Consider the following 27,631-nt stretch of genomic DNA (forward strand, 5'->3'; position numbering starts at 1 on the left):
ACTAAAAAATACAAAAAAAATTAGCCGGGCGCGGTGGCGGGCGCCTGTAGTCCCAGCTACTCCGGAGGCTGAGGCAGGAGAATGGCGGGAACCCGGGAGGCGGAGCTTGCAGTGAGCCGAGATGGTGCCCCTGCACTCCAGCCTGGGCGACAAAGTGAAGACTCCATCTCAAAAAAAAAAAAAAAAAAGACATAGAATCTTTTTTTTTTTTTTTTTTTTGGTTGCTTTTATTTCTCATGCCTCCTTGGTCGCCTCAGGTCTCGGCCATTTCTCCGCCTTGCATTGTCTGCCTGTGGATTCCGGGTTCCCACCCACGGCTGTGGCTTCCATGTCCCTTGTTCCTCCTGGCGGCACAGGCATCACTGTTTCCCCGCCGATCCCCGTACTTGTCACCTGAGGATGAGCGAGGCCAGCGCCCTGGCTGCTCTCTCTGAGGCTGCAGCTCGGGCCTGCCCCAGCCCCAGCCCCTCTGTCCTGTCTCCCAGGTCAGGCTTGGGCAGCTGCTGAAGCAGCAGGAGAAGATGATCCGCGCCATGGAGCTGGCGGTTGCCCGCAGAGAGACCGTCACCACCCAGGCTGAGGGGCAGCGCAAGATGGACAGGAAGGCGCTCACCCGCACCGAGTTCCACCACAAGCAGCTTGAGCTGCGCCGGAAAATCAGGGATGTTCGCAAGGTAGGGAGCAGCGGAAAGGAAACTGGGCGCCTGCTTCTCCCTCTGGGACTCAAGGAACACTCCAGGAAGGCGTCCTGCTGGGTCCGGGGTGAGGATGCAGAGGCTGTCAGAGGGGGTGTGCTCAGCCCTGCTAACCTGCTGCTAGGTGCCGGGTCTGGGGTGAGGACGCAGAGGGCCGTCCCCAGTTCTGCTAACCTGCTGCCGGGTGCCGGGTCTGGGGTGAGGACGCAGAGAGGCCATCCCCAGTTCTGCTAACCTGCTGCCGGGTGCCGGGTCTGGGGTGAGGACCCAGAGGCTGTTAGAGGGGCCGTGCTCAGCACTGCTAACCTGCTGCTGCCATGGGCCTGCCTCTGGGAGTTTGCAGAATGCCCACACCGGACAGAGATGCTCACAGCCAGAGACGGCCGAGTTTCATTCAGCCCCTCCCTGTATATCAGAGGTGGCATCGGGGAGGTAGAGAGTTCTGGGGAAGAGGCTGGCTCATGCTGGGGAGCCTGAGTGGGCACCGGGGACCAGCTAATGGGAGCGTGGCGGGCTCCCCAAGAGCCTGCATCCCGGTACACCAGGCCATGTCCACTGGGCCTGCGCTGGAAGGGCCCAGCTGGTGCTGTCCGGTGCTGACTACCTCAGCTGTCGCCAGCCAGGGGCCCTGCACTCACACTTCCCAGGTTGGCTCCATGGCCCCACTGACCCACTGTGTGACCTCAGAGCTTGTGGGCCTTGGCAGACCTGCAGGGCCTCGTCTGCTGGGGGGTCGGGGGCAGAGTTAAATGTGACGGCAACCACAGCCATGGGTGGGTAGGTGGCCTTGGGGACAGCTGACAGCATGGCTTGGAGCCACGCTGGACCATTCCTGACTGGGGCATACAGTCTGACCTCCCAGAGCCTTGGTTTACTGACCTGTGAAATGGGTGCCTACCGCTCAGATCACCCAGAGGGTTCCCTGGAGAGTGCTGAAGTCAGCCCTGTAGGGAAAGGCTAGCCAAAAATGACAGACATGCCTGGGCTGCTCATTTGGAAGTAACTGGAAGTTTCTGGAGAGAGGCGGAAGAGCGGCCTCTTCTCAGTCCTTGTCTGCCACATTGGCCATTCCTGATGTCCATCCCTCCCTCAGCTTCCTAGCCCAGCCCCTGACCACTCCTTGCTGCCCTGGGCACCACCTCAGTCCCTTGCCAGGACCCCCATGCCCACCCCTCACCCCCGTCTGCTCCAAGCAACACTCAAGTCCTCTAGTCCCAGGCCCTGCACCTCACACGACGCCATCACTGACGCACAAACAGGTTCTTGTCCTCACCCCTGCCATCCCCCCCACAAAGACCTTCCATGTCCCCAGCCAGCCCTGAGAGTCACTGTGTCTCCTCTATCATCCTCTGGACCATGTCAGCTGCCAAACGCTGCTGCCGGGCTTTCCTTTCTCTTAATTGTGCTGCTTTCCTGGAAGGCGGAATGAACACCACACAGATGGCGCCAGCCTTGCCTCCCCCTCAGCAGAGGCCCCCACCCTCCTCTTTCCCAGGCTCCCCAGCCCGCCTCTCGGCCCTTACAGCCTCAGCCCTGCCCTTGGCACACAGCTGCTGAACTGTGCCGGTCCCCTGCCCGGGGACAGACCCACTGCACGGGGAGCCCCAGAACCGCTCAGGCCCCCATATCTCGGCCACACCCGCCTTAAGGGAGCAGTGTGCAGCGTGGGCTGGCTGGGCCTGGCATCTCCCAGGCCTCACCTCTCCAGCCCACCCATTCCTGAAGGCGGCAGCTCCCATTCCTCTTTGTGAGCCTCCTCAGATGGAATGTGTAGAAGGTGCCTGGCAGGTCCTCCCAGCCTGACTCTTCCCTATCTGCCAAGTAGCCGGGCTGCAGGGGCCCAGCGTGGTCCTGTGACTCTCCTAGGCCACTGAGGAGTGCACCAAAACCATCCTGGAACTGGAAGAAACCCAAAGAAATGTGAGCAGCTCCCTCCTAGAGAAGCAGGAAAAGCTGTCAGTGATACAGGCAGACTTCGACACACTTGAGGCCGACCTCACCCGGCTTGGGGCTCTCAAACGACAGGTAAACATGTCCCAGGAGGTCACTGGGGATGAAGGCCATGGAACGTGCCACTCGCACAGGGGTCCTGCCTCCCCTAAGTTCTGTCCTCTCTTGATCCCAGGCCAGTGATAGCACCACCGGCTGCTCACATGTTTGTGGTTTTGTGATTTGTTCAATTGACAAATGTTGATGGAGTATCTGTTACGGGCTGGGCTCACGTTCAATGTGCGAAGGTTGCAAAATAGAACACAAAAGACAAACATCCCTGCCCTCCTAGAGGTTACCTCCTGGGGCAGGAGGACAGATGATGAGCGAAATAATTTTAAAAGATACAGTGGGCTGGGCGCGGTGGCTCAGGCCTGTAATCCCAGCACTTTGGGAGGCCGAGGCGGGCAGATCACAAGGTCAGGAGATCGATACCATCCTGGCTAACACGTTGAAACCCCATCTCTACTAAAAAAAAAAAAAAAACAAACCACACAAAAATTAGCCGGGCGAGGTGGCGGGCGCCTGTAGTCCCAGCTACTGGGGAGCCTGAGGCAGGAGAATGGCGTGAACCCGGGAGGCGGAGCTTGCAGTGAGCTGAGATCGCGCCACTGCACTCCAGCCTGGGCGACAGANAAAAAAAAAAAAAAAAAATACAGTGTATTTGCATGATGGTACACGCCTGTGGTCCCAGCTACTCAGAAGGCTGAGGTGGGAGGATCGCTTGAGTCTGGGAGGTCGAGACTGCAGTGAGCCAAGGTTGCATCACTGCACTCCAACCTGGGTTTTGTGATTTGTTCAACTGACAAATGTTGATGGAGTATCTGTTACGGGCTGGGCTCGTAGTAAGCTGTCGGTGATACAGGCAGACTTCGACACACTTGAGGCCGACCTCACCCGGCTTGGGGCTCTCAAACGACAGGTAAACATGTCCCAGGAGGTCACTGGGGATGAAGGCCATGGAGATCCATGGAGATGAAGGCCAGAGGGAGATCCTGTCTCAAAAAAAAAAAGAAAGAAGAAAGAAGAAAAAGAAAAAGAAAAAAGGAAATGGTGTGTTAGGTGGTGGTAAATGCTTTGGAGGAAAATAAACCAGAGAAAGAAGCGTCAGGGGCATTGGGGTGAACTGAGGGATTGACAGTTTGAGTTAGGGTGATGCGGGGAAGCCCCGCAGAGCAGACACTAGAGTCCAGACCTGAAGGAGGGGACGGCCCACAAAACCCCCCCAGGCAGATGGGACAGCCCAGCCAAGGCAGGAGCCTGAGACTGCACAAGGGCTACCAGAGGCCAGTGGGGCAGGCTGGGGAGGTTAGGGTATGTAAGACCCAGGCAGAGGGCCGGCCCAGACTGTGTGCGGCCTTGGGGAGAGCACCATCATGACTTTGGACTTTTCTCTTGGGGAGGTGGGCACACAGAGGAGGGCGTCGGGGCTGAGAGGTGACTTGGGCTTTAGCGGGCTCCCCCAGCTCTGATGTTGCATGTGGATAAAGTGTGGATGCAGGGGGGCGTCTGCAGCTATTGCAGTGCTTCAGGGTGGCCCCTGTGGGGCTGGCGAGAAGCCATCAGACTCTGCATATGTGTGATGCCAACATCGCCCGGCGGGATTCCTGCTGGGTTTGCTGTGGTGTGAGCAGAGACTGGGGTGGAGAATGGCTCCAAGGTTCTGGCCTGGCCAACTGAGATGATGAGGGGAGCATGCCTGGCACTTGACCTGACACATGGCACATGTCAAGAAGGTTGCCTAAGCTGGGCACAGTGGCTCACGCCTGTAATCCCAGCACTTTGGGAGGCCGCAGAAGGTGGATCACTTGAGGTCAGGAGTTTGAGACCAGCCTGGCCAACATGGTGAAACCCTATCTCGACTAAAAATACAAAAATTAGCCAGGCATGGTGGCAGGCGCCTGTAATCTCAGCTACCCAAGCGTGGTGGCAGGTGCCTGTAATTCCAGCTAGTTGGGAGGCTGAGGCAGGTGAATCGCTTGAAGCCGGGAGCCAGAGGTTTCAGTGTGCCGAGATTGTGCCATTGCACTCCAGCCTAGGTGACAGAGCGAGACTGCCTCAAAAAAAAAAAAAAAAAAAAAGGGATGCCAGCTGGTCTCAGTGGCTCACACCTGTAATCCCAGCACTTTGGGAGGCTGAGGAAGGCAGATCATGAAGTCAGGAGATCGAGACCATCCTGGCTAACATAGTGAAACCCTGTCTCTACTAAAAAATAGAAAATATTAGCCGGTGGCGGGCGCCTGTAGTCCCAGCTACTCGGGAGGCTGAGGCAGGAGAATGGTGTGAACCTGGGAGGCGGAGCTTGCAGTGAGCCGAGATTGCACCACTGCACTCCAGCCTGGACAATAGAGCAAGACTCTGTCTCAAAAAAATAAAAAATGAAAAAAAAAAAAATGCCTCCTAGATGACGATGATGGGTGACCCATAAAGGCACAGACCCAGTGCCTCTCAGTCTCTTCCCTGAGATCCAGGGGTGCAACGCCTTCATGCCATCTCTTTTCAGGCGTAGGTCTTGCCTCCTCTTCGGCATTTCCTGGAGTCTGAGTTTGTGGGGGGCCAGCAGGTGTCTGTCTTCCGGTTTGTATAGCCCTATACGGACTCTCTTTTCCTACCCAGAACCTTTCAGAGATCGTGGCCCTGCAGACGCGCCTTAAGCACCTGCAGGCCGTGAAGGAGGGGCGCTACGTGTTCCTGTTCCGCTCCAAGCAGTCCCTAGTGCTGGAGCGCCAGCGCCTGGACAAGCGGCTGGGTCTCATCGCCACCATCCTGGACCGCGTGCGGGACGAGTACCCCCAGTTCCAGGAGGCCCTGCACAAAATCAGCCAGACGATCGCCAACAAGCTCGAGTCACCAGGGCCCTCCTAGGGAGCAGCCTGGACCCCGCCTTGCAAGGCCTCCAGGAAGAGATCCGGAATTGTGTTTATTATGAGGGACTTGGAATCTTTTGTGTTCCTAAAAACCACAGGTACCCTCAGATGGGCATCGTTTAAGAGAAATATGCCAGCCCCACCCTTAGGAATCTTTTTAGCCACTCAGCAGTTTAATAAACCAAGTAAAATTCTAGCGTTTCCCATGGCATCCCAGTAAGCCTCCCATTGCAAAGACAGAGCCTGTGACTACAAACCCACACTCCCACACTGGGCTTACTCGTCCAGGTAACACTTTGCTTTGCAGCACTCCCAAATCTGCACGTGCCTCTCACAACACAGCACTGGCACAGGTCTGCAAGCTGCTGGGCTGAGCAGCGGTGGGGAAGTTAAGGCGGCTCCAGCCAACCTGGCCTGGGAGACTGCTTCTCCCCAGCACTTCCCTCTACTAGGTGCATCTGAAAACCCATAAACCACCTTCTTTTCCAGTTTTTCCCACCCCACCCCTTAGAAAGCTCAGGTCCCTTTTCCTGCCCCCACGTCCCCATTTGAGTTAAATTCAGATCCACAACTTGCAGGAGAAAGTCAGTGGCCCCAGACACACATAACAGGGTAAGCACTGAAATAAGAGCACGCTCGGGCATCCACACCAAGGGACTATGCCCCAGTCTGCCCACCTATCTCTTCTCCATCATTAACCAGTGCTCTTTCTCCCTGGACTTCCAAGTACCAATGACCTTGGGGCTTCTTTGCAGTTTAAAGGGAAAATGCTCTACAAAATAATTTCTCTTTCAAACATATCAGTAGAAGAATAAAATCTTTTTTTCTGAATATCTAATAAGCCTTTCTGAGTAAGGCTTACTTATTCTAAAACATTGTAGAAATACAGAAACCACAACAGAGGTGGAATGGGGGCCTTTTTTTGTTTGTGTTTTTACAGAGTCTCGCTCTGTCGCCCAGGCTGGAGTGCAGTGGCGCGATCTCGGCTCACTGCAAGCTGGAAGCGGGGCTTTTCATGCCCCTATGCCGCTACCCAGGGACACCACCTCTGTGTTTTGGTGTGGCTCCTTTTGTATTTTTCTGCACATACATTTTATTAGGCAAGTTAAGGTTATAGTGTGTGTTTTTTGTATCTCACATCTAAAAATGTGTTCCTCTTAATGTAAGCATTTTCTCATTTTATGAAAAAATTCCCCCTGTGTCAGTTTTATGGGTTATCACAATGTTTTATTTCTTTCTGGAATCAGTGTGAGTTATGGAGCACACTTAAGGACTTTCCAAATGTTGGCTGTTTCTAACTTGGCGCCGAGCGCCTTTGGCCGCCTTTCCGATGACGCCCTTGGGACGTGTTGGCAGGAGGAATCCCTGGGCGCAAGACGCGGCTGGGCCAGCCCCTTACAAAGCCCTACGAGCTGCTGGGACCCAGAACGGGGCAGCGGGGACCACGCCCCATCTCCGACCCTACGGGGACCGGGGACCGGGCCGGGACTGCGCCAGCGGGGGCCTCGCCCCATCTCTGACCCAAGAGGAACTGGCAGCGGGCAGCACGCGTAGGCCTCTCCCCGCGGGACGCCGAACGCGCAGCCAGACGCGATCCCGCGACCCCCTCCGAGAGCGAAGACGCGCCCAGGCCCGCTCTGCCCGAGCCGCCACTGCCGGGGCGCACCGCAGACGCGCACCCTTGCCTCGGGCGCCTGCGCGGGAGGCAGCGTCACGTGACCCACCGCGGCCCCGCCCCGCGACGAGCGCCCGTCGGTCACGTGACCCGCCTCTGCGCGCCCCCGGGCGCGACCCCGGAGTCTCCGTGGGCTGCCGGGGTGCGCGTGCGCGGAGGTGAGCGGGGCCGGGGCTGCGGGGCCTCCCTGAGCGAGGGACTGTTGGGTAGGGCAGTCGGCTGCCCGCGCGGCCTCTCAGGTGGGAAAGCTGAGGTTGTCGCCGGGGCCGCGGGTGGAGACCGGGGATGAGGCAGCAGGTGGGACAGTGATCTTGGTGACGCAAAGGACCCCGGACACCTCTAGGTTCTCCTCGTCCGCCCGTTGCTCAGCGAGGGAGGCTCTGTGCGTGCCGCAGCTGACGGGGAAACTGAGGCACGGAGCGGGTGAGACACCTGACGTCTGCCCCGCGCTGCCGGCGGTAACACCCCAGAAGCGGGTTGAACCCGCCTAGCCGCGCCCCCAGCCTCTTTCCCTGAGCGGAGCTTGAGCCCCGGACCTCTATCTATTCCTCGCTGTCTTTATCTGAGTTCAGCTCAGAATTGAACGGGGAGCCGCCCTCCTGTGTCGGGCTGGGGCTGAAGGCTGCGTCTTCCCGTTTCTAGGCTTTCCCCTTTTGATTGATGCAGTGCTCAGTCCTGGCGGGGACCGAGCCACCTCTCCCGCTCCTGCAGGACGCACATGACTGGGTCTGAATCCCTGGGGAGTGAGGACACCGTGGTCTGAGTGAGGGCCCCCGGGGCCAGCTCTGAGATCTGAGTGTCTGAATCACAAAGACCCCCTTAGGCCAGGCCAGGGGTGACTGTCTCTGGTCTTTGTCCCTGGTTGCTGGCACACAGCACCTAAAACCCTTGGAAATCGAGTGATGAGAGAGCCTTTTGCTAATGAGGTGACTGATGACTGGGGACACCAGGTGGCTTCGTGATGAAAGCAGATGGCCAGAAAGACCAAGGCCTGATGACTAGTTGGAATGGAAAAGGGGTGAGGGGCTGGAGATTGAGTTAATCACCAGTGGCTTAGTCAACCATGCCTGCATAATGGAGCCCCAGAAAAACGCACAGGGATCAGAGGGCTTCCCTCCGGGTTGCTGAACACACCAACGCATTGGAGGGTGGTGCGAGCAGAGAGCATGGAATCAGTGCCCCCACCCCACACCAGGCCCCACGCATCTCTTCCATATAGCTGTCTTGAGTTTTAACCTTTGTAATAAACCAGCAAATGTAAGAAACGCACTTCCCTGAGTTCTGTGACCCTGAAGAGGGAGTCCTGGGAACCCCTGAGTTTATAACTAGTTGATCAAAAGTACAAGTGACAACCTGGGGTTTGCCATTGGCCTCTGAAGTGAGGGCAGTCTTGTGGGACTCAGCCCTTAACCTGTGGAGTCTGCGCTGACTCCAGGTAGCGTCAGGATTGAATTGAATCGTAGGACAGCCAGCCATGTCCAGAAAGTTGCAGAATTGATGGGCGTGAGAAAAACCCTACACATTAGATGTCAGAATTGTGGGTAAAATGTTTCACCCTCCAGCCCAGAGAGCCCTAATTTACCAGTGGCCCACGGTGGAACACCAAGTCCGGCGGGGGGCAGAGTGTTCCCAGCCCAGCCTTCTGTAACGTGACATGACAGGTCAGACTCCCTCGGGCCCTGAGTTCACTTCTTCCTGGTGTGTGACCAGCTCCCAGTACCGGAGAAGGTTTCACGGTCCTCTGCTCCAGGGAGCTTCACTGGCCAGGGGCTGCATTCTGAAATCCTTCCCTGCCTCTGCTCCAAGGCCCGTTCCTCAGAGACACAGACCCCTCCGATGGCTGACTTTGGCTTGAGGACCTCCCTGCATTCCTCCCCCATGGCCTTGCTCCTAGGACACCTTCCTCCTTCCCTTGGGGTCAGACTTGCATAGGTGCAGTGGCTCTCCCAGCCTTCCCCACTCGCTCCCCATGGTGTATTACACACGTCAAAGTACTCCTCTATTAAAATGCGTGCATATTGAATCGCATGTGGGTTCCCGCTGCTCCTGGGAGGAGCCAGACTAATAGAATGTTTGTCATAAGATGCTAATGTACAGACAAGCAAAACAAAGGGAGTTGGCGCTTGTTAATCTTACCAGCAGTCATGAAAGCAAACCGCTGTATCTCATCTGCACGCGACATCCTTGTTGTGTCTGTATCTGAGGCTCCAGGTGCAGCCACTGTTACGAGACTGTTTCTCCCCCACGTGCCTCAGTGGCTGGGAAGGGTTCTGATCTGCAAAGTCGCCAGAGGTTAAGTCCTGTCTCTTTTGTGGCTTTGCCACCCCTAGAGTGTCACCCTCAGCTGCAGTGCCCGGGATTCCCCACTGTGGTATATCCGTGTACCAGTCAATAGGAAAGAGAGCAGGGGAAGGTGTCGGGTCTCCCTAAGGACATATGAGTTGCCAGAATCACTTCCACTGACACCCAGTGGACCAGGCCACACCTTTATGCAGAAGTGGGGCTCCCAGCCAGGCGTGGTGGCTCACCCCTGAAATCCCAGCACTTTGGAAGGCCGAGTGGCGGGTGGATCACTTGAGCTCAGGAGTTCGAGACCAGCTTGGGCAACATGGCGAAATCCCATCTCTACAAAAATACAAAAATATTAGCCGGGTACGGTGGTGTGTGCCTATAGTCCCAGCTACTCAGGAGGCTGAAGTGGGAGGATTGCTTGAGTCTAGGAGGTGGAGGTTGCAGTGAGCTGAGATCTCTCCACAGCACTCTGGCCCAGGCGACAGCTGTTTGGCCCGTTTCAAGTGTCCACCTGTCTTGCTGGTCTTCCTCTGGACATTCTAAGCGTGTTTGATTTGTAACATTTTAGCAGACAGTGCAAGTGCTCTGCACTCCCCTGCTGGAGTTTTCTTGCCCTTCCTTCTGGCCCTCTCCCCATTCGAGACAGCACTGCAGCACCCACCCTGGCCGCCTTACCCCACCTGCCTCAGTGCTGCAGTGCCAGCCACAGTTGATGTCTCAGAGCTGCTTTGAAAGCCCCGTGAGTGCCGGCCCTCCTGCCTCCCTGCTGAACCAGCTTTCTTCTCCTGCAGGCCTCCAGGAGCTGTCCGGGTCATCTACCATGGGAGTGAGGCACCCGCTCTGCTCCCGCCGGCTGCTGGCCGTCTGTGCCCTTGTGTCCTTGGCCACCGCTGCGCTCCTGGGACACATCCTGCTCCATGATTTCCTGCTGGTTCCCCGAGAGCTGAGTGGATCCTCCTCGGTCCTGGAGGAGACTCGCCCAGCTCGCCAGCAGGGAGCCAGCAGGCCAGGGCCCCAGAATGCCCAGGCACACCCCGGCTGTCCCAGAGCAGTGCCCACACAGTGCGACGTCCCCCCCAACAGCCGCTTCGACTGTGCCCCTGACAAGGCCATCACCCAGGAACAGTGCGAGGCCCGCGGCTGCTGCTACATCCCTGCAAAGCAGGGGCTGCGGAGAGCCCAGATGGGACAGCCCTGGTGCTTCTTCCCACCCAGCTACCCCAGCTACAAGCTGGAGAACCTGAGCGCCTCTGAAATGGGCTACACGGCCACCCTGACCCGTACCACCCCCACCTTCTTCCCCAAGGACATCCTGACCTTGCGGCTGGACGTGATGATGGAGACTGAGAACCGCCTCCACTTCACAGTAGGCAGGGCAGGGGCAGAGGCGGGGGCGGGGACAGAGGCGGGGGCGGGGACAGAGGGTGCATGTGGACAGCGACACACACGCACCTCACAAGGGTGGGGAGCATGTTGCACCACCGTGTGCTGGGCCCTTGCTGGGAGCAAAGGTGTGAGCAGACACGGCAGCGCCCCTCGGGGAGCGGTGGGGACACCACAGTGACAGGTGCTCCAGAAGGCAGGACTTGGGGCACATTCATCTTTATGAAAAGGTGGATCAGGTAGAGTAGGGCTGCCAGAGGTTGCGAATGAAAACAGGATGCCCAGTAAACCCAAATTGCAGATACCCCAGGCATGACTTTGTTTTTTAGCATAAGAATGCAATATTTGGGATGTATTTATACTAGAAAAGCTGCTTTTGTTTATCTGAAATTCAGAGTTATCAGGTGTTCTGTATTTTACCTCCATCCTGGGGGACGCATCCTCCTCCTGGCTCTGCAGATGAGGAAGCTGAGGCTCAGAGAGGTTGAATGCGCTGCCCATAGTCCCACACCCATGTGCGACTGCACCAGGACCTGACCCTGTCCTTGGGGTGTGGGTTCTTCTCTGGAGAGTAAGGGGGCTGTGGGGGACATCGATACACCCCTGTTTCCTGTAGATCAAAGATCCCGCTAACAGGCGCTACGAGGTGCCTTTGGAGACCCCGCGTGTCCCCAGCCGGGCACTGTCCCCACTCTACAGCGTGGAGTTCTCCGAGGAGCCCTTCGGGGTGATCGTGCGCCGGCAGCTGGACGGCCGCGTGCTGTGAGTTCTGGTCTCTGTGTCAGCACCCTGGTGGGGAGGGCGACGCGTGTTTCTCGAACGCGATGGGGAGGGCGACGCGTGTTTCCCGCGCGATGGGGAGGGCGACACGTGTTTCCCGCGCGATGGGGAGGGCCACGCGTGTTTCCCGAACGTGATGGGGAGGGTGACGTGTGGGCGACGCGTGTTTCCCGAATGTGATGGGGAGGGCGACGTGTGGGTGACGCGTGTTTCCCGAACGTGATGGGGAGGGCGACGTGTGGGCGACGCGTGTTTCCCGAACGTGATGGGGAGGGCGATGTTTCTCACAGAGCGCTGCCTGGGTGTTTTACTCACGTAGGTCTAAATCCCACGTAAACACGTGCTCAGGACTGACCAAGTCCCTGCTTGTCATTTAACTCAGGAAAACGCTCAGGAACGACAGCGCTTGGATTTGCTTTAACCTTAAGAGAAGTCGCCTTCGGAATCGTGTTTTTCTTGTTTTGCTCATTCATTTACTCAGCGTTCATGCACTGACCCTGCGTGTGCTGGGTGGTTTGGATCCTGCTCCCGGGGATGGTCACACACTGAGGGGAAACCATAAGCAAGTCCATGCAGACATAGCGTCAGGGAGTAGCCACACAGAGAGCACTCTAGAAGCCAACTCTGCAGACACGGGGCAGGGAAGGCCCTTCTAGAAGCCAGCTGTGCAGACACGGGGCAGAGATGTCCCCTGTGGAAGCCAGCTGTGCAGATGTTGGGGGCAGAGATGGCCCCTCCAGAAGCCCGCTGTGCAGACATGGGGGCAGGGATGGCTCTTCTAGAAGCCAGCTGTGCAGACACAGGGGACGGGGCCTCTCTGTAAGCCAGCTGTGCAGATGTTGGGGGCAGGGGTGGCCTCTCTGGAAGCCAGCTGCATAGATGGAGGGGCAGGGGTGGCCTCTCTGGAAGCCAGCTGTGCAGACGCAGGGGGAAGGGGGGCCACTCTGGAAGCCAGCTGTGCAGACGCAGGGGGAAGGGGGGCCACTCTGGAAGCCAGCTGTGCAGATGCAGGGCACAGGGGTGGTCTCTCTGCGGTGACCTCTGAGTAGAGAGACCCAAGAGAAGTTTGTCAAAGCATCTTATCAGGCTAGGTGTGGTGGTTCGTGTCTGCAGTTCCAGCACTTTGGGAGGCCAAGGTGGGAGGATCACTTGAGCCCAGGAATTCAAGACCAGCCTGGGCAACATAGCGAGACCCCATCTCTAAAAATAAAAATAAAAAATTAGCCAGGAGTTGTGGCACATGCCTGTGGTCCCAGCTACTCAGGAGGCTGAGGCAAGAGGATCCCTTGAGCCCAGCGTTCTACAAGGTTGCAGTGAGCCATGGTTTTGCCACCGCACTTCAGCCTTGGTGACAGACTGAGACCCCGTCTCAAAAAACAAGCAACAGACAGGCATCTTGACAGATTCCGGCCGTGAAAGCAGTCAGCGAAGAGTCTTGCGCAGGGGATGGTGGGTGTGGTGTGAGCACGTCCTGTGAAATTAGCTGTGATGTGTTAACAGAGGACACGTCTTCCTGTGGACGGGGCTTATCTGTGGCTTTCATTCCTTGGAGGTGCTGTTTGCCTTGCACTTGACCCCCAGCAAACCCCAGGGGTCCCTCTGGGGCATGGCTGGGCCTGGATCTGGGAGGACTTTGGCCACAAGCTCCTAGGCCTGGAAAGGTTCTGTTCAGCCCCCGCCTAGCCTTGCTTGGGGTCAGGGTTTATGGGACAGTTCTGGTGCTGGCTGGTTCCTGGAGGTCAGTCACTTGGGGGCCCATCGGGGTGGTGTGGGCCCAGCCAGGCAGTGCACCTCCTCTGATGTGCCCTGAGTGTTTATCATGCTGGTGCCAGGGTGCCAAGGGCTACAGGGCTTGGCACGGCCACCTGTCCCAGGGTCAATGTGCTGCAGGACTGGCCAGGCCACTCCGCCCTCCCAGGGCACCAGGGCCTGGGGGTGCTCTCTGGGTGCTTTCGGGCTCGTCTGGCCCCTTGGGTGTGAGCAAGCCTGGCTGGCCTCTGTCCTGCAGGCTGAACACGACGGTGGCGCCCCTGTTCTTTGCGGACCAGTTCCTTCAGTTGTCCACCTCGCTGCCCTCGCAGTACATCACAGGACTCGCCGAGCACCTCAGTCCCCTGATGCTCAGCACCAGCTGGACCAGGATCACCCTGTGGAACCGGGACCTCGCGCCCACGGTACAGCAGTGGGCAGCAGGCAGCGGGCGGGGGCATAGAGCTGGGGAGCACAGGTGCTGAAGCGCCGTTTCCTGCATGTCCCAGCCTGGTGCGAACCTCTACGGGTCTCACCCTTTCTACCTGGCGCTGGAGGATGGCGGGTCGGCACATGGGGTGTTCCTGCTGAACAGCAATGCCATGGGTAAGCTGGCCACCGCCCAGCGCCTGGGCTGGGGTCTCCTCCGTGCTGCCCGCCACCCAGTGCCCAGGCCGGGTCTTCTCCGTGCTGCCTGCCCTGGAGACTGGAAGTCCACATGAGGGGCCCTGGGCACAGTGCTGGGCCTCGTGTTTTCTGGGAAATGAGTCCCGTGGGCTGATGCCTCTCCCAGCTCTGGCCTTCTGTGCTCCTAAGGAGGGTTCTGGGGTCCTGCCTGGAGGTGGGCTGGGGCCACGTATCTTTCCGTCCCGTGCCAGCTTCCTCCTGAGTCAGGCTTAGCACGGCTTCCCCAGGCCACTCTGAGCCCCCCATGGGGAGAGAGCCTTGCTGTCCGCCTGTGGTTGGCCCATCTGTGGGGTGCAGAGCCCTTCAGGTGAAGAATCTGTCCCCAAACCCCAGAGCTGCTTGCCTTCCAGATGTGGTCCTGCAGCCGAGCCCTGCCCTTAGCTGGAGGTCGACAGGTGGGATCCTGGATGCGTATATCTTCCTGGGCCCAGAGCCCAAGAGCGTGGTGCGGCAGTACCTGGATGTTGTGGGTAGGTCCTGCTCCCTGGCCGCAGCCCCCACCCCGAGGCTGCCTCCCGCCTCACTCATGAAGTCGGTGTTGGCCTGCAGGATACCCGTTCATGCCGCCATACTGGGGCCTGGGCTTCCACCTGTGCCGCTGGGGCTACTCCTCCACCGCCATCACCCGCCAGGTGGTGGAGAACATGACCAGGGCCCACTTCCCCCTGGTAAGCTGGGGTGGTGGCAGGGGAGGCGAGGGGCTGGCTGGGACGCATCTCCTCAGGCCCCAGCAGACGGTCCCGTGTTGTGGCTGCAGGACGTCCAGTGGAACGACTTGGACTACATGGACTCCCGGAGGGACTTCACGTTCAACAAGGATGGCTTCGGGGACTTCCCAGCCATGGTGCAGGAGCTGCACCAGGGCGGCCGGCACTACGTGATGATTGTGGTGTGTGCCCCCACGCTGTGGGTCTTTGGGAAGGGGGCCGCCCGGTGCCCAGTGGTGGCTCCTCTGTGTGGCATCATCCTCGTGCCTGTGTGGTCATCGAGGATGTTTTCTGAGGGTCTTTGTGATATCGAGGGAATATCAAGTTGGCAGGCTTGGCCCCTGCTGTCCAGGGAGGTCGGGTTTGAGGGTCCCTGGAAACGGGTTCTGTCAGATGTAGGTTACTTGAACTGCCTTAAAGCGAAAGGCCAGAGGCACGATAAGCTGATGTCGCCTGGTCCTGGAAAGTGGAGGACCGGATGGACCTGGGTGCGGGTAACGCGGGAACTGTGGAAGCTCCGTGTGCCTTCTGCCTGTCCTTCAGGCCGGCTCTGAATCCCTGGAAAGGACGACGTGAGTGAGGGCAGCTTCCGGCTTCCGGCCCTCATGCTGGCACCACAGAGCGGAGACTTCTTCCCGTCAGCTCCCATAGAAAAGCCCAGGGCAGGACTCTTGAGTCAACAAGCACAAAGAGGTCCTTCCCTGAGCCAGTCCCACAGCCAGAAGGATGCAGTTTGTGGACTGGTCCAGCCCAAGTCCTGGTGCCCGGCATGATGGCCAGAGGAGGAGGTGGGCAGGGCGAGCTGAAAAGACCCAACCGCTCCTGCCGGCAAGGTCCGCTGCCGCAGAGGAAGCGCCGATGAGACATGGGGCTGTGCTGACGCTGCCCGTCTCCAGCCCTGCCCTCTGCGGGCAGCAAACAGTAGTAGTCCCTAGGAGCAGGAGTGGAAACACAGACTTCTTCTTTCTCACGTTTTTTTAATTGTAAAAGAAAAGTGATTACTGTAGAACACTTGGGAAACTCTAGAGGTTTAAAGAAAAGGTAAAGCTTCCATTCCGGCATGCCCCTCATCAGCCAGCTGGTCCTGACTCCCCTGGCCCTGGCTCCTCTCCAGGCGGGCGTGTGCAGGTACACAGGCAGGCGTGCTGTACACACGCATGATGTCATCCCCTGCCTCGTCCTCTCACTGTCTCAGTTTCCCGTTTTCCCCGTGGCTGGCGCCAGGGCTCTGGGCCACCCTTACCTTAATGGGTTTCCCTCTTCCCAGGATCCTGCCATCAGCAGCTCGGGCCCTGCCGGGAGCTACAGACCCTACGACGAGGGTCTGCGGAGGGGAGTTTTCATCACGAACGAGACCGGCCAGCCACTGATCGGGAAGGTAGGCGAGGGTCCAGGGGACGGGTTGGAAAGCAGAGGCCTCCAGCCAGGAGGAGCCGGCAGCTGCTCAGGAAGAGGGTGGGATTTGAGGAGCCAGCACACCCAGTGGGAGAGTTGAGAGGAGGGGCCACAGTGGCCCATGACGATGGTGGCTCCTGCAAGGAATGCCCCCGTGAGTTCTTCCATCAGCAGGCCTTTGACTTCATGGGCAGCTGGGCCTGGCCCAGGCACAAGCTCTGCAGACCCTCAGTGAAGCCTCAGGGTCCTCCTTGTCCTCCCAGTCTGGGCAGGGCCCCCGCTGAGGGAGCAGCTAGGGAGGGTCTGGTGCAAATGTGAGATTCCCTGGCAGGGCTTATATGGGGCTGTCTCCACTGCCCTTCTCCCTGACGTTCTCTGGTTCTGAAGCCCAGCCCCAGGGTGACGTGTTGGGGGTGGCCCCTTGTTTTCCCCAGGCTGAGGCCCCTTGGCCCCGCATCAGTTCCTTGTGTAGAAAGAGCTACTCGTTGACCCCCAGGGTGCAGGTCCCTCAGATTTACAAATGTGGGCATCCCGTAAGAGTGAGGCTGCCCCTCTGCTCGGGCTGAGGCTCGGTGGGGCTTCCGTGCAGGCCCTGGGTGGGGCCGGGTCTCCCCACTCCAGCCTCTCGTTGTCCAGGTGTGGCCTGGGTCCACTGCCTTCCCTGACTTCACCAACCCCGCAGCCCTGGCCTGGTGGGAGGACATGGTGGCTGAATTCCATGACCAGGTGCCCTTCGACGGCATGTGGATTGTAAGTGTGGCCCCTCCCGAGCATGCCCAAGGCCCCTGGGGACTACCCCACCCTCCTCACTCTGGGCAGAGTCACCCACCAGCAGAGCTTCTCTTGCAGGACATGAACGAGCCTTCCAACTTCATCAGGGGCTCTGAGGACGGCTGCCCCCACAATGAGCTGGAGGAGCCACCCTACGTGCCTGGTCAGCTCACCCCCCACCTACCCTGGGGACTTCATCAAACCAGAGACTCCCTTGTCTGGCCTGGGCGACTGAGCGCCCTCATCTCTGAGAAGCAGATGGGCCAGCCAGGAAAGGGGCAGGAGGGGAACCCCAGGAGAAAGGCTCAGGCAGGGAGACTCAGCCAAGCAGTGAGGACAGGGTGGGTGCAGAGGCCCAGGCCCTGCCGGAGGAAGCGCTGCTCGGGGTGCTTTGCCAGAGCACAGTGAGGCCGACTTGACTCAGGGCAGTCTCGATAGGCGCAGGGACCACGAAGCGGGGACCTACCCGTACGTGGGGAGAGGTCAGGCCCCACTCGAATGCAGCGCGGGCAAGTGGGTTTCTAGCCAGGGAGCAGGGTGGGGGTCAGAGGTGGGAATTACCAAGAGGAATCATGGGGGTCAGGGGGATTCCGGCTAAACTGACCCAGCAAGATTCTTGCCGAAGACAGGCCGGGGTGACCAGACGTCCCCTGAGGGGTAGTGGAGGAATGGGGCTTCTTGCCGAACTGACTTAGCAGGAATGGCAGAAACTGTGTTTTACAAGGAAGTACACAGATGGGCCTGGGAGAAGGTTTGGGGGCCTGAGGCTGTAGCTTGGCCAAGCAAAGAATCAGTCAGAGGGTGGGGTTTGGAGCTTAGGTAAACAGGCAGGGGGATGCTTGGAACGGGCTAAGAGACGGTGGATGTGAAGTCTGGGGGTCTGCAGAGCCCAGCCCCCAGCACCCACCCTGCCCTGTCTTGGAAGCAGTGGAGATGGTGCAGGATGTGCCCCAGGTTCCCAGGGCAACACCAACCCCACAGGGGCATGGGGAGCGGCTGCAGGTGCACCTCCAGCGCCAGCCTGAAGAGGCAGCGACCTGCACAGGGGCTCCCGGGAGGTGGGGGGCAGGGAGGGCACCTTGGAGCCTGCCAGGAGGAAGCTCCCTGGAAACCAGCCCCTGCCTCTTCCAGGGGTGGTTGGGGGGACCCTCCAGGCGGCCACCATCTGTGCCTCCAGCCACCAGTTCCTCTCTACACACTACAACCTGCACAACCTCTACGGCCTGACTGAAGCCATCGCCTCCTACAGGTGAGGGCCCTGTCCCTCCCCATTGGGTTCTGCCCTCACAGCCTGTCCCATAAGGTCGGGGCCTCTGCAGGGCCTCAGGGAGGAGGAAAAGCAGAGGCCCAGACCACCCGGGGTCTGCTGGCAGCCTGAGTGCTGTCCCCACCCGCTGCCTGCACCCCAGCCTGAAGCTGGAGAGCTCCCTCCCACTTCACACCTGAAGCTTGGAGAGGAAGGACCCTGGATGCTGACAGGGAGTCTGCATCAGCGGGGACCTCATGACTCCTGTGAGGCTGGGGGGGGTCCTGCACAGAGGCAGCTGTGCCCGCAGACGTGGGCAGTGGCCTCGCCGTCCTCCTCCCTAGCCTCTGCCTCATCACAGACAGCTCCTTGCTCCCAGCTCTGCCCTGCTGGTGACAGGGTTCCCGGGTGACCCTGCTCCACACAGCCCTCACGGTGTCCCCTACCCACCCAGGGCACTGGTGAAGGCTCGGGGGACACGCCCATTTGTGATCTCCCGCTCGACCTTTGCTGGCCACGGCCGATATGCCGGCCACTGGACGGGGGACGTGTGGAGCTCCTGGGAGCAGCTCGCCGCCTCCGTGCCAGGTAAGCTCCTACCAGGAGGGTCTGCTCAGCGGAACAGAGCCAGGGACCTCTATGGGAGGCTTGCCTGGGCTCCCTGCCCACTCAGCAGGCAGGGCTCTGGGTCCCTTGGCCTGAGCTGGCTCTGCTGCAGCAGGCCGAGGCCCAGCCTGACTCTGCCTTTCCAGAAATCCTGCAGTTTAACCTGCTGGGGGTGCCTCTGGTCGGGGCCGACGTCTGCGGCTTCCTGGGCAACACCTCAGAGGAGCTGTGTGTGCGCTGGACCCAGCTGGGGGCCTTCTACCCCTTTATGCGGAACCACAACGGCCTGCTCAATCTGGTAGGGTGGGGGTGGCGGCGTGGCAGGTGGGGGATGCCCCTGACCCCAGACTCTCCACTGGGAATCCCTCCCCCGCTGGAGAAGCACCCCATGCTGGGTGGTTAGGAAGTGCGAGTCTCCCGAGGCAGGGACTCCGGGGGACCGTGGCCCAGGACCCAAGGCCTCCTTTGCCCCCGCCTGCCCTGCAGCCCCAGGAGCCATACAGTTTCAGCGAGCCGGCCCAGCAGGCCATGAGGAAGGCCCTCACCCTGCGCTACGCACTCCTCCCCCACCTCTACACGCTGTTCCACCAGGCCCACGTCGCTGGGGAGACCGTGGCCCGGCCTCTCTTCCTGGAGTGAGTGAGCTGGGCAGGGGCGTGGCCCATGTGTGCCCTGGGGGAGGGGCACGTGACACCCGGGCAGCCCTGTCCTGCTGCGGGCCGTGTTCCCCAGGACCCCGCAGGTTGCCACTGAGTGAGACAACATTTGGGCCTGGCTTAAGGGAGAAGGGCAGCAAGAAAACCCAGTAATATCCCCCAGACAGGCCTTAGTACACACGAGGAGTTCCTAACAACGGCCCCTCATGTCAGTGTTTGAGGGAGGATTCCCAGAGAGTAAGGTAATAGTTAACTATTTGTGGAAGTCAATTTATTTTTCTTGTGTACCATAGAAACATAAGTTCCAGATAAATTAAATAGTTGATGTCAAAAATCAAACTGTGGAGGCCAGGCGCGGTGGCTCACGCCTGTAATCCCGGCACTTTGGGAGGCTGAGGCAGGTGGATCACCTGAGGTCAAGAGTTCGAGGCCAGCCTGGCCAACATGGTGAAACCCCATCTCTACTAAAAATACAAAAATTAGCCGGGCGTGGTGGTGGGCGCCTGTAGTCCCTGCTACTCAGGAGTCTGAGGCAGGACCTGGGAGGAGGAGATTGCAGTGAGCCGAGATCGCGCCACTGCACTCCAGCCTGTGTAACTCTGTCTCAAAAAAAAAAAGAAATTAAGCTGTGAAAGACTCCACAGGAAAAGAGAAGTGAATGTGTGCCTCTGCTGTGGAGGCAGAGGGCTAAGTATCAAGGCAAAAAGAAAGGGAAAGGTTTCATTTAGGGAAAAAAAAAAAAAGGTAAACTTTATTTGACCATAGCAGGAAAAAAAATGTAAATCTCTGAATATAAACACAAAAAGATTAAAACTGCTCTGAACATGGATTGTAACAGCAGAGAAGGCATCGTCAATAAAACGGCAAATAGCCAGTCTTCCTAATAGATAGAGAACTCGTATGTTGGTGAGACCAAGACTAAGAACCAAACTGGAGGAACACTATTTGCAAAACAGGAGATACGAATGGTATCCACACATTCTTCACCAGGAAATCCAAGAAACGCAATTTGTGTTTTAATGACTATTTTAATGACCTTGTCGTTTCTTTCACTACACTATTTTTTTTTTATAGTGGTTGCCATAGGGATTACAATTAACATCTTAATTTTAGCCTCATCGGAACTGATGCCAGCTTGCTTTCAATAGTGTAAAAAAGCTTTGCTTTTATGTGGTTTCCATTGCCTCTCGTTCCTCTGTGCTGTTCCACGTCTGTACATACTGTCTGCCTTTTATATTTACCAATAGTTACCTTTACCCATGTTTTTATTTCTTTACGTGGCTTTGACTTCTTGTCTAACATCTTTCGTTTACACAGAGGGAACTCTTTTAGTATTTGTTGTAGGGCCACTCTGCTGGTGATGAATTCTCTCGGTTTTTGTTGACTTCAGAGTCTCTTAATTTCTCCTTCTCTTTTTTCTTAGGACAGAGTCTCTGTTGCCCAGGCTGGAGTGCAGTGGCACGATCTCGGCTCACTGCAAGCTCCACCTCCCGGGTTCACGCCATTCTCCTGCCTCAGCCTCCCAAGTAGCTGGGACTACAGGCGCCCGCCACCATGCTCGGCTAATTTTTTTGTATTTTCAGTAGAGACAGGGTTTCACCATGTTAGCCAGGATGGTCTCTATCTCCTGACCTCATGATCCGCCCGCCTCAGCCTCCCAAAGTGCTAGGACTACAGGCATGAGCCACCGCGCCCGGCCAATTTCTCCTTCATTCTTTGAAAGTTCTGCTCAACGTAAAGTTCTTGACTGGTGGTCATTTCTCTGAACACTGAACTTGTCAGTCCATGGCCTCCATGGTTTCTGCTGAGTAGCTTCTGTCTTGCCTCTTCCCAGATTCTCTGTCTTTGGCCTTTGAAGCTCCGATGGTGTGTTTAGGTGTAGATCTCTTTGACTTCATCTTGGAGTTTGTCGAGCTTCTTGGACATATGCATTAATGTTTTTCATCAAACTTGGGAGGTTTTTCAGCCATTATTTCATAAAATATTTTTTCTGCCCCTTTCTGTCTTCTACCTCTGGGTCTCCCGTTCCACACACTGGTATGCTTGACGGTGCCCAGGGGTCTCTGCAGCTCTGTTGACTCCTTCCTCGTTGTGTTTTCTTTCTGTTCTTCAGACTCCATAGTCTCGACTGCCCCGTCTTCAAGGTCACTGATTCTTTTTTCCGCCTGTTCTCATCTGCTGTCGAGCCCCTCTAGTGAACTTTTCGTTTCAGTTGCTCTCTTTTCAACTCCAGAATTTCTGTCTCATTCCTTTAAATTTCTCTTGTTAAGGACATTCCCTATCTGGTGAGTCATGTTCTCACACTTTCCTTTAGTTCTTTAACCGTGGTTTCTCTGAGCTCTTTGAACACATTTAAAGTAACTGACATAAAGTCTTTGTCTAGTAAGTCCAATGTCTGGGCTTCTTTAGGGACAGTTTTTATTCACTACTTTCCCCCCATCTGTGGGCCATACTTTCTTGTTTCTTTGCATGTCTCATACATTTTTGCTTCAGACTGGACATTTTCAATGCAGCCACTGTGGTCATCAGATTCCCCATCCCCCTCAGGCCGCGCTGCTGTTGCTGATTGTTTGGTGACTTTCTTGCGCTAATTCCATAAGGTCTGTGTTCTTTGTTGTGTGTGGCCACGAAAGTCTCTGCTTGACTAGCTTAGTGGACAGCTGATAATTGGAGAGATACCCTTCACACGTGGCATCCGTGAGTCTCCCAGCCTTTGCCAGGTGGCTGGGGCGAGGTGGAGAGCATTTTCAGCACTTAGCTAAGCTGAGGATTCTTGCTGTTCTTACAAAGATTCAGCCGTTTTCTTTTTTTTTTTTTTTTTGAGACAGAGTCTCGCTCTGTCACCCAGGCTGGAGTGCAGTGGCCGAATCTCAGCTCACTACAAGCTCCGCCTCCCAGGTTTATGCCATTCTCCTGCCTCAGCCTCCCGAGTAGCTGGGGCTACAGGTGCCCGCCGCCTCGCCCGGCTAGTTTTTTGTATTTTTTAGTAGAGACAGGGTTTCACTGTGTTAGCCAGGATGGTCTCGATCTCCTGACCTCGTGATCCGCCCGCCTCGGCCTCCCAAAGTGCTGGGATTACAGGCTTGAGCCACCGCGCCCAGCCGCCGTTTTCTTAAATACACGCTCCCCAGATCTCTGCAAGCCTGTGGTTAGTTTCTAGAGTCCTAAAAATGTCAATTCTGACCATTTTTGCCTATGTTTCTGTTTTTACAGAGAAAAGGATTTTCAGAGGTGTTTATTCCACCATTTTCACTGACATCACTCCAAGAAATGTAATTTGCAAGAAATATTTTGAAGCAGAAAGATACCATTTGTTTTGCCTCTGAATTAGAATACGTTAGAGGAAATGAGACTATCTCTTGCTGGCAAGAACACGGTGAACAGAATAGCAGGGTGGAATATACATTGGCACATTTGTGGAAAGCAGCAGTACATATCAGTCAGTATTTTTGAGACTCATTGAATTGATGCATTAATTTTACAAATAGAAATAGGGCCTAAAGAAGTCACCTCAAAAGGCATGAAAGCTTCATGAATTGAGTATCTATACAGGGATCATAGCTGAGTACTGGATGCTGCCTGCACGTCCGGGGGCCGGAAACAGGACGTGGGCAGAGCCGCATCACAGGGCAGGACGGTCTCCGTTAGGCAGAGACTCTTCCGCAGAGCTGCTTGCACGTGCACATTCATCTTTTTGTCAGATGTTAATTCAGGTTGCCTGTGGTTGTGGGATTGGGGGAATCTTTTCTCTTTGTTGATACTTTTTTGTACTTTCCAAATACTTGACCGATGAGCACGCACTGCCTTGGTCACTGGAGGATAAGTGAGCAAGCAAAGGGAGGCCAGTGCTGTGTCCATCCTGGTGCCTCAAGTACAAGCCCCTATTCCTGCCCTGAGCCCAGCTGCCAAAATGTCCTGGGAGACAGCCTCTCCCAGCTCCGGCATTGACTTCTGTCTGCTGCAATCATCCCTGCCTGTCTGACCTGAGTCCTCCAAGTCCTCCAGCTCCTTGAGCTCCAGAAAGCAGAATTCACCCTCTCTTCCCGTGTCTCCCTGTGGGTGGGCATGAAAGCCAGCCCCATCCCATTCATCGCCCGTATGCCTGTGTGCCCGTCCCCCTTGCAGGTTCCCCAAGGACTCTAGCACCTGGACTGTGGACCACCAGCTCCTGTGGGGGGAGGCCCTGCTCATCACCCCAGTGCTGCAGGCCGGGAAGGCCGAAGTGACCGGCTACTTCCCCTCAGGCACATGGTACGACCTGGAGACGGTGAGTCTGGGGACCCTAAACCCCAGGGAGGCAGGAGAACAGAGTGGCCCTCCCACCTGCCCCCTCCACCCAGTTAGTGTGACCAGGTGGCGGAAAGAGGAGCATATGTGTTGAGTCCCGGCCGTGTGCTAGGCCCCAGCCCAGGTGGTCTGCACCCATCAGCCCCTCCACTCCTCACACCATCCCCATTTCCCAGATGAGCAGACTGAGACCCACTCGCAGAACCTCCCTGAGTCCCACGGCCGTCACAGGCTGTGCTGAACCGGCGTACCCAGGCCTCTCAGGCTCTGTCCCCACTCAGTGGTCAGGAGGGTCCCTACGGTGAGCCCTGAGTCTGCCCCTGAAGTCATAGCTCAGCCTGTCTGTGCCAGGCCTCCTAGGCCTCCACGTGGAGCCCCAGGAGACAGAGAGCCTGGTTCCTGAGGACAGCATGGGGGGCCTCGGCACGGCCCAGCATTCTTCTCAAAGCAACGTCTCCCTCCAGGTGCCAATAGAGGCCCTTGGCAGCCTCCCGCCCCCACCTGCAGCTCCCCGTGAGCCAGCCATCCACAGCGAGGGGCAGTGGGTGACGCTGCCAGCCCCCCTGGACACCATCAACGTCCACCTCCGGGCTGGGTACATCATCCCCCTGCAGGTACCTGATCCAGGTGGCTGTGGTGGGGGCGTGGACAGCACACTGCAGAGCCAGGGGAGGCACAGGGAGATGGTGGGAGAGAAACCCAGGCAGGACTTCGGAGGGGCCACCACCGCCAGTGTAAGTTACCAAGGAGCCAGCCAGGCCAGTGAGGTGGGGAGGGCACAGCCCTGCAAAGGCATGGAGTATGGTCGGCAGGAGCTCAGTGGCTGCACGGTGGAGGTTCTGCCGGGCCCGGCCTCCAGCAGCCGTGGGATAGCACTTGAGGTGGGGAGGGTCTTGGGCCATCACCACAGGGTTTCAGCCCCTGCGGCCACAGGCTTTCCTGCAGATCCTAGTTCCTGGCAGCCTGGTGCTGTCCCAGCCTAGCATTCCCAGGCACCAGGGTGGGGATGATGATATCACGTGTCCTTCCCTTTCCAGGGCCCTGGCCTCACAACCACAGAGTCCCGCCAGCAGCCCATGGCCCTGGCTGTGGCCCTGACCAAGGGTGGGGAGGCCCGAGGGGAGCTGTTCTGGGACGATGGAGAGAGCCTGGAAGTGCTGGAGCGAGGGGCCTACACACAGGTCATATTCCTGGCCAGGAGTGTGAGTCCTGGGGCAGCTCAGGCTGGTGGGTAGGGGGCGGCCAGGGGTTGAGGAGGGGTGAGGAGAGCTGGGCTTGGGGGTCCGACAATGGCTGCCTGCCACTGGGGCATTCTGCCAGGTGGGCCGGGGTCCTAGAGTGAGCAGTGGGACCGTGCACTCTGCCCTTTCATCTACACAGAGGAGGTCGTCCCCCTGAAGCCATCATGAGTCCCTGTTCTCATGGGTGTCCCTGCCCCAGCTGTCTGCTGACACCTCCACATTCTCTGTCTTTTCATCTCTCTCTGCTCGGCCCAGAACACGGTCATGAATGAGCTGGTACATGTGACCAGCGAGGGGGCTGGCCTGCAGCTGCAGAAGGTGACCGTCCTGGGCGTGGCCACAGCGCCCCAGCAAGTCCTCTCCAACGGCACCCCTGTCTCCAACTTCACCTACAGCCCCGACACCAAGGCAAGAGGGCCCAGAGGGGCACAGGGCTCCCGTCCCCCAGCCATGGTGCAGGGGGCAGAAGGTGCTGGGGGTCCTGGTGACCCGATGCCAGGAGCAGAGACGCTGGGACCTCCCAAGGGGGCGTTTGGGGAGGAGTGGGAAGGGTCAGGCCACACAGGCTGTGCCTTTCGTCCTCCTGTGTCTGCACGTGGGTGATGGGGCCACGATGGCGACCCTCGAGCCGTGTTGAAGCAGCACGGCGTTTCCGGTACGTGTTAGGGTGACCGGCACTGAGAGCCAGGGTCCCGCTGTGCCTGCTGGGGAGGAACCGGGCGCAAAGGATCCTAGGGCTGGACGGAGCCAACTCCTGAGCGCCGGGCCTGGCTGCTGCTGGGATCTCGGGGCCAGCTGGAGCGGCCTTCTGAGCGCTGGGGTCTCGCTGCGGCTGGGATCTCGTGCTGCTCCATTTGTGCTCTCTCTTTTCCAGGTCCTGGACATCCCTGTCTCGCTGTTGATGGGAGAGCAGTTTCTCATCAGCTGGTCTTAGCAGGGCGGAGTGTGTGAAGCCTCTCCGGAGGGAGACTGGTTCCCCAGGGCAGCAGAGCCTGTGTGGGGGCAGCAGCTATGTGTGGGCCTGGGGGTTGGATGCGTCACCTGGAACTAAGCACTGACCCGAGCTCCCACATCGCTCGTTTCTACCTCCTGGGCCGGGGCTCTGACCCCCAACATGTCTAGGAGAGGTTTCTCCCTCGATCGCACCGTGGGCCAGGGCCCCGGAGGGCTGCTCTGCGTTAGTAAGATTGTCAGGTTTGCCCTCCTCACCTGTTGCCGGTGTGCGGGCAGCATTAGCCACCCCCCTCCATCTGTCCCCAGCACTGGAGAAAGGGGTGCTCGGATGGAGGTGTGGGATGTGCGCCTCAGTTCCTGCCTCGCGCCTGCTGCTCCACCCCAACACCACCACAGCCCGGCTGCCCAGAGGGCTGGATGCCTGCTGGTCCCCGAGCAAGCCCCGGAACTCAGGAAAATTCACAAGACTTGGGAGATTCTAAATCTGAAGTGCAATTATTTTTAATAAAAGGGGCATTTGGAATCAGCTTCTGCCGGTCTCTTTGGGATTCAGGGCAGGGAGCATGTGTCCAGGGGCCCTGGAACAGAGGCAGTTCCTTTGTCCTCAGCAGGCCCCCGGACATTCCCACGGAGGGTGCGCACCATCCTCTGTCTCAAGCCGGCATCCATTGCATCATGTCCCCATGTCACGAGGCCTGACGTCACCTCATGTGCTGTCCCCATCTCACATCCCATCACCTCACATCCCTGCATCACCTAAAGCCCCATGTCACCTTTGTGTCCCATCCCCCCATCTCACATCCCTACCTCATGTCCCCGTGTCACCTTCACATCCCATCTCACCTCCCCTCCCCATGTCCCCTCCTCTTCCCACGTCACCTCCACTCCCCTCCCCTCCCCACCTCACCTCCACTCCCCTCCCCTCCCCTCCTCACCTCTCCCCATTCATCCTCATACTCCTGCCTCCCCCATCTCTTAAGGTGACTGGGGAATGTCCAGTGGGGCCTGGTGTCAGGCATGTGGTGGGAGATGTGGCCCCCAGGGCTGTGTAGACAACAGGAGCCTGGAAGGAAGGGGCCTTCCAACCGTGGGGCGGGGCCTAAGACCTTAGGCAGAGGCCAGAAATCTGTCCCCAAGTGATGCAGTTAGAGAGGATTTCAGGCCCAGGTTCTCCCTGGCGAGCCCAAAGAAAGGGAAAGAAGTCCATTTTATTGAAATAACAATACCAGGAGAAATCACTGCCCTTAGCTAGTCAGACACTTCATTTTATCACTTAGAGGACCAGCTTAGGCTGGGCGCAGTGGCTCACACCTGTAATCCCAGCACTTTGGGAGGTCAAGGCGGGCAGATCACTTGAGGTCAAGAGATCAAGACCAGACTGGCCAACATGGTGAAACCTCATCTCTACTAAAAATACAAAAATTAAGGCCAGGCGTGGTGACTCAGGCCTGTGATCCCAGCACTTTGGGAGGCCAAGGCAGGTGGATCACGAGGTCAAGAGATCAGACCATCCTGGCCAACATGGTGAAACCCTGTCTCTACTGAAAATACAAAAATTAGCTGGGTGTGGTGGTGCACACCTGTAGTCCCAGCTACTTGGACTCGGGAGACTAAGGCAGGAGAATTGCTTGAACCCAGGAGGCGGAGGTTG

General features: G+C 57.7%; 2 protein-coding genes across 3 annotated transcripts in view; both read left to right on the plus strand.

The window, feature by feature from the left end:
• Window positions 1–6,388, plus strand: part of CCDC40 (coiled-coil domain containing 40) — a 60,571-nt gene extending 54,183 nt beyond the window's left edge. The window contains exons 18-20 of the mRNA XM_025362264.1: window positions 486–674; window positions 2,562–2,720; window positions 5,301–6,388. Of these exons, the coding sequence (XP_025218049.1) occupies window positions 486–674; window positions 2,562–2,720; window positions 5,301–5,549 (597 nt within the window). The 3' untranslated portion in view covers window positions 5,550–6,388. The remainder of the gene's footprint in view (window positions 1–485; window positions 675–2,561; window positions 2,721–5,300) is intronic.
• A 901-nt stretch (window positions 6,389–7,289) lies between these two features.
• On the plus strand, window positions 7,290–26,507 carry GAA (glucosidase alpha, acid). 2 transcript variants are annotated; one of them, XM_025362159.1, is made up of 21 exons: window positions 7,290–7,384; window positions 7,570–7,649; window positions 10,310–10,884; window positions 11,518–11,663; window positions 13,690–13,855; window positions 13,940–14,036; window positions 14,468–14,587; window positions 14,667–14,785; window positions 14,875–15,006; window positions 16,092–16,202; window positions 16,856–16,969; window positions 17,069–17,153; window positions 18,122–18,239; window positions 18,691–18,824; window positions 18,989–19,140; window positions 19,329–19,477; window positions 23,624–23,765; window positions 24,250–24,399; window positions 24,823–24,987; window positions 25,282–25,434; window positions 25,901–26,507. In XM_025362159.1, exons 3-21 carry the CDS (start codon window positions 10,339–10,341, stop codon window positions 25,958–25,960), a joined length of 2,859 nt encoding a protein of 952 aa, XP_025217944.1. In that variant the 5' UTR covers window positions 7,290–7,384; window positions 7,570–7,649; window positions 10,310–10,338; the 3' UTR covers window positions 25,961–26,507. The 2 variants fall into 2 exon arrangements, with proteins under 2 accessions (XP_025217944.1, XP_025217946.1); XM_025362161.1 differs by lacking the exon at window positions 7,570–7,649.
• Window positions 26,508–27,631: the final 1,124 nt, after the last annotated feature.

Source organism: Theropithecus gelada, chromosome 16, assembly GCF_003255815.1.
Source record: "Theropithecus gelada isolate Dixy chromosome 16, Tgel_1.0, whole genome shotgun sequence".
NCBI lineage: Eukaryota > Metazoa > Chordata > Mammalia > Primates > Cercopithecidae > Theropithecus > Theropithecus gelada.

Bases quoted from the DNA above. Each gene is read 5' to 3' on its own strand.
- GAA (XM_025362159.1), top strand. From the start codon at position 10,339: ATGGGAGTGAGGCACCCGCTCTGCTCCCGCCGGCTGCTGGCCGTCTGT. The intron at 15,007-16,091 runs GTGTGTGCCCCC...CCCTCTTCCCAG, and splicing joins GGCACTACGTGATGATTGTG to GATCCTGCCATCAGCAGCTC. The intron at 18,240-18,690 runs GTGAGGGCCCTG...CTACCCACCCAG, and splicing joins GAAGCCATCGCCTCCTACAG to GGCACTGGTGAAGGCTCGGG.